This window comes from Apium graveolens, chromosome 3 (genome assembly GCF_009905375.1).
Source record: "Apium graveolens cultivar Ventura chromosome 3, ASM990537v1, whole genome shotgun sequence".
NCBI classification, from domain to species: domain Eukaryota; kingdom Viridiplantae; phylum Streptophyta; class Magnoliopsida; order Apiales; family Apiaceae; genus Apium; species Apium graveolens.
This window is the reverse complement of record NC_133649.1, coordinates 58,341,846-58,347,822: the sequence shown is the minus strand read 5'-3', so window position 1 is coordinate 58,347,822 and position 5,977 is coordinate 58,341,846. Positions and strand designations below refer to the sequence as shown.

The 5,977-nt window shown below is 34.2% G+C and overlaps 1 protein-coding gene across 1 annotated transcript; it reads right to left on the bottom strand.

Annotated features, from left to right (window-relative positions):
* Positions 1-1,293: 1,293 nt before the first annotated feature.
* Positions 1,294-3,803, bottom strand: LOC141714246 (homeobox-leucine zipper protein MERISTEM L1-like). Its single transcript, XM_074517778.1, has 7 exons — positions 3,418-3,803; positions 2,981-3,098; positions 2,553-2,729; positions 1,985-2,434; positions 1,790-1,885; positions 1,475-1,678; positions 1,294-1,368 (listed from the first exon to the last, which is right to left on the bottom strand). The coding sequence occupies exons 1-7, from the start codon at positions 3,801-3,803 to the stop codon at positions 1,294-1,296; spliced, it is 1,506 nt and encodes a 501-aa protein (XP_074373879.1).
* Positions 3,804-5,977: the final 2,174 nt, after the last annotated feature.

Here is a 5,977-nt window from a genome sequence, read left to right as displayed (position 1 = left end):
TTATTAGTAACCGGAACAAGTGTTGCTAATATAATCAAATTCAAGGATCAAATGCGTACCGAATTCGACATGAGTGATATGGGGAAACTGGTATACTATCTTGGCATCGAGGTTGAACAGAGGAAGGGGTGTACTGAGTTGAAGCAAACGGCTTATGCAAAAAGGTTGCTTGAAAAAGCAGGTATGCAAGATTGTAATGAAACAAAATATCCTATGGATCCGAAGCTGATTTTGCATAAGGATGAAACTGGGAAAACAGTTGATCCAACTATGTTTAAGAGCCTAATTGGAGGTTTACGGTACCTGGCACATACCAGGCCTGATATTTCGTTTGCTGTAGGACTAATAAGTCGGTTTATGGAGAAACCTACCGTGTTACACCTGAATGCAGCAAGAAGGGTACTACGTTATGTTAAAGGAACACTGGAGTATGGTTTGAAGTACATGAAAGGCACTGGTAATCATATGTTAACTGGGTTTTCCGACAGCGACTATGCAAACAGTTATACTGACAGGAGAAGTACGAGTGGGATGGCGTTCTATCTCAATGAAAGCTTGATAACTTGGATCTCGCAGAAACAACGGTGTGTGGCATTATCAACCTGTGAAGCAGAGTTTATGGCTGCAACTGTAGCAGCATGCCAAGGTATTTGGTTGCATAAATTGTTGAGTCAAGTTACAGATATAGTTCCAGGACCTGTGACAATCTACATTGATAATAAGTCAGCCATAGATTTGGCGAAAAATCCTGTTTTCCATGGGCGGAGTAAGCACATTGATGTGCGTTATCACTTTATTCGTGAATGTGTGAATCGTGGGGAAATTGTGATTAGTTATATCAGATCTGAGAAGCAGTGTGCAGACATTCTCACCAAAGCTATGTCAACAGCAAAGTTCGAAGAGATGAGGAAACTACTGGGAATAAAGAACCTGGCCAAGAAAGTTTAGATTACGGGGGGAATGTGTTGGAAATTAGTTAATCTAAACTTGGTGTCTGAATAATGTTTTATTTGAATAAATTGTGTAGTTCAGAGTTGTTTGAATCAGTCGTCTAGTCGTTAGAGTATTTTTAGAAGAATAAGATGCAGTCATCAAGTAGTGGCCTGAAGATAGGAGTCTGTTATGTAGTTAACTATTTTTTTGGCTACCACCTGGGTGTGGTTATCTACTTTAAATTCTTGTAATCGCTTATTTTTCAGTAGGAAAGGGAACATCATTCCGAGCAAAGCTTATTTTTCAGTTTTAACAAACAAACAGCTAGTATATTCATAAGTTGAGCGCAGGTGTTTTTCATTAAGAACGTAGTAGCCGTTTGTAAATTGTGCCAACCCCAGTGTAGTCTGTATATACATGCTCGATCCATGTAATCTAGAATATCATAACAATAGTTGTATGTTGGTTATATTACAATTAAATGACTAAGTTAGTATGTAACTAGTTTTAGTATATAAATAAAAGTGTTGTATTTATTCACCTTTGAGGTTCCATCAGACATTCCTTGAATTAGGCAACCTGATGGCCTTTTCTGGCATGTCATGCTATCCGGAGTGGGGAGTATTTTATCTATTGAAACATCAACGACTACCCACACCCCCTCGCTATGTTGTGTGCAATATCGGGCGAAATAGGTCCGGCGATTAGGGACTAGTGGTGTAGGAACATGGTATTCAGCAGCCATCTGAAATTTATTTGCATGCATTTCATTGTTAATTAATAAATACTTGCACATATATAGCTATCTACGAACACTTACGAATTAGATCATAAGCATTTATGTGTTAGTAATTACCACTTGTAGAGCCGCGTTATGGTTCACTCCCTCACTTAGTAAATCCAATGTCAAAGCTTTCCCAACAATATCAGAAAATGTAAATGCCCATTCATTCTACAAAAACAAGAGAATTTAGAAAATTACAATTTAAAGATTATATATGTACAATTAAATTGATAAAAACTAGATAAAAGGAAACATATATGTACTTACCACATCCATTAGAATATTCAGCAATTTCGTAGGGCTCATTAAGACCCTACTGGTATGGCGCGAAGCTTCACATGTATAGCCTGGTCTCATGGGGCCAAAATTATCAGGAAGTCTGGATCGGTATTCCTCTTCATTTAGCACGCTAGTCGTGCCATCTACACCAGTACTAGAATTCCATAAGGGTTCCATATACATTGACATGGCTTTCAACTCCCCCGCAGCTAAAACTACAAGCTCAATTAAGGATTGCCTGAAGTCATCTGTAGTGGGTACATTGATTGAGTGAACCCCTTTCACAAAACTAGTAAAGCTAGTACTTGCAGGCCCTGGACCTTGATCAACTGGGTAAGAATTTGCATTGCCCACGTTGGATATTAATGGGAGGTTTGGTAGATTCTGTTGGTTTTGACGGGCCATAAACCCTACAATTCTTGATTTGAGCGACTCCACCTACAAAATAGAATCAAACTATTATTAGGAAAAATGAGAGAAAAAGAAGCAAAATCTAGCCGAAAATTCAAGTTAATGAGCTTAATATTATTAATTGGTGAAGTTCAGTTAATCATACCTCTTTTATTAAGTGACTATTTTCTGATCTCAGGTTATCTATTGTTGGTCGAGAACCGCCAACACTACATAGGGAACATGTGTTTTTTCTCATAGCTTCTATTAATTGTTGTTTCCGAGCTCGAAGCGCGTCATTCTCAGCTTGGAGAGCATCGTTTTCATCGCTTTCACATTGGTTCTAGAAAAAATTGCGAGATGAATCCAGTGTGAGTAAAATTGTATGAATATGTAATTTGCAAAATAAATTGACAGCTTATAAAAATGTCGAGGTTGGTGGCATACAAGTATCAATAAAATAAACAAGGACATATAAATATAATTGTCAACTTAATGCCAACATATACATGTATACACACACGAATCTAAGACACATTGTACATGAGATAGAAAAAAACCATCAACATTATAAATGTAGAAACAACTTAGTACCTTTACTTGAGTGCGCTTGTTCTGGAACCAAAACTTGACTTGAGCACAATCGAGTCCTAAACGAATAGCAAGCTCGTTTCTTTCAAATCCGTTAGGGTGTTGATTGTTCTTGAAGTAGCTAGATAAAAAAATATCAAGTGAATAAAACATAATGCAAACAAATAAAATGTACGACAAGAAAAATGAACCTAGTTTGATATCAGGATATACGCCCAAAATGCACTTAGATCTCTCTCTCTCTCTTTCCCTCTCTCCCTCTCTCTCTCTACTTAAATAGTATATGTGTAACTGCAAACTACTAATTAATAAAACTTTTGACTTAGGTAAATATTAGTATAACTATTTGGTAGCAGACCAGCTGAACATGACTAATTGACTATATAATTATATATAATAGCACATAACTTTTATATGTTTGTAGAGCAAGGGATTCTTACGATTCCATTTCATTGATTTGATACTCGCTGTGGCGATAATTCCTCTTTCTCTTCCCAGTGGAAGAATTGGAGGAGAGGCCAGCAACTCCACTTGGGACACCAGCAGCAGCAGCAACTCCGCTGGGGCCAGCAGCAGCATATCCACTTGGGTCATCACCAACAGCAACAGTAGCAAGAAGAGAAAGAGCAGCAAATTCGTTTGGGACATCACCAGCAGCTACTCCACTTGTGTAAATACCAGCAGCCAGTAGTCCGCTGTGGCCACTAACAAACACAGCAGCAGCAGCCGCCCCTTGATTGTTATTTTCACCTCCGTTCTGAATGCTGCCAAGTACTCCGCTTGGGCCTGCCTCCTGTTGTCCTGCCACAGAGTTGTTTTGCTCCATTTCAATCTGTGCATGCCACAACATTAAGCTCATATATTAGTCATTACTTGTGTGCATATATGCATGTACTCTCATCAAATATACATACAAAAGCATTTAAACATCTATCTATGTTTTAGGCAAATAGGTTTGTAGAAGAAGACTTGCAAGAACGATGGCTTATGTTGTTTTATATGTGTGCATGGTTATGAATAGATTTATTAGTTATGTTTGATAAGAACAGATGATATGTGATTAAAAGGAGATAGACGTATTATAAAAAAATTATATACATATTAAAAAGTAAAAGCAGTGTTATTTTTTTATTTAAAAAGATAGCATATTTTTGTAGTTACACAGGGAAGCTATTATCATATTTCTGGAAAAAAATATACATAGATTTCAATATTAATCAATAATATACAAAACTGACTTATAAGCAACTAAAAGTAAACCATAGACGCACTATATACACTAGTAACTGAACTATGAATCCATGAAAGCACAAATTTACACATTTGATTTATGAGAGGCAAAAAAACAACAATAACAATATGTATAACATATCTTTGGTGAGCAAATAGGCTTCCCTCCGTTCAAATTTCAAGACGATAAATTTAAGAGGAATTCATTTCTTTGGTCAGCAATCTGCTTCACCCCATACATCCTCTTAAATAAAAATTTCTTACCAAATCATATAAAAAAGAACAAAACTAATGGAATAAATTTGACTTCAAACATCAAAAAAGAATAAGTGCTTGACTATAAACATAACATGATAGATATGTCTGAAATCAACAAAAGTTTAACCTCTTACCGAGGAAAAAGCAAACTGAATAGAGTTTTATGAAATAGAAGGGTTAAAAACTCGAAAACTAGGGGGGACTATGCAAAAAGAAAAGGAGCTGTAATTTTAAAGGATACTTCAAAACTCAGGACAAGCCCCTTCTTATATAGGACGGGAAGAACTCTCTAGAAGTAGAATCTTTTATTTATTTTGATTTATTTGAGATATCATTTATCAAATATATATGAATTTGAGATAATATATTTGAGATAATGTTTGAAATATTTTTTAAACGTGAGAGTGGTACTAGTAAGAATGATATTGAAAAAGAAGAATCTTATATTTATTTGATTGATTTGGGATATTATTTTATTTAATATCTATATTAAACAGGTGTTTTAAATATTTTCTATATGTGAGAGTAGAATCTTTGATTTACTAGATTGATTTGAGATATTATTTTATTTAATATCTAAATTAGATAGGTGTTTCAAATATTTTTTATAAGTGAGAGTAGAATCTTTGATTTACTAGATTTATTCAGGATATTTGTTGGAGACACCTGCTTGAAATATTTTCTAAATTTTTTGAATTTTAAAAAGTATTATTACATAAATATAGAAGGATGTTATTATAATTACAGGAAATTTATTGCATCTCAGTTAAATTTCCAATTGAAAATTCATTTTCTATTTTTTATTAGTGAAAATAGTATATAATCAAGTCGGAGGAAGATTATTTTCCCTTCAAATGCTAGATATTTTAATAAATTATTCAATTTGAATCTATAAAATTTACTCTTATGATTCTGTAATAAAATAAATAAATTTGTGACCTAAAACCCATATGAATATTATTATATCAATTACAAGTTACCAATAACTTAACTTTTTTTTTTTTATCATAGGTAACCCGCAGCCGCTACCCTGCAGGTACATATCGGGTAAACTCTACGGGCCCACGCAATAGCCTGCAAACCATGTGAACCAAGGTAAACCCCATTTAAACGACAGAATGTGGCTCAGGAGGCATAATCATAAATTCTCCTCCCGCGGGATTCGAACATGTGACCAAGATGATAGTTATTCCTTCTTTAACCAACTAAGTCAACCCCTGCGGGCCCAATAACTGAACTTTCTAAATGAATTTTATAAAAATGTTGATTTTATAAAATAAATTCAGTTGTATATAGCCATATTAAATTTAAATATTAAGAAAAAAATTATAAAAAAATATAAATTATTTATATATATATATTTAAATATATGCATAACAGTATATGAAATATTGCATTTCTTGACCGCCTAGTACCGACCGAACTATTTTAAGGGATAAAAATGATCAACTTTAAACTCGGTAGTAATTTCAAACTTTTATTTAGTTGAATTTTTTCAATTTTGATGTATAT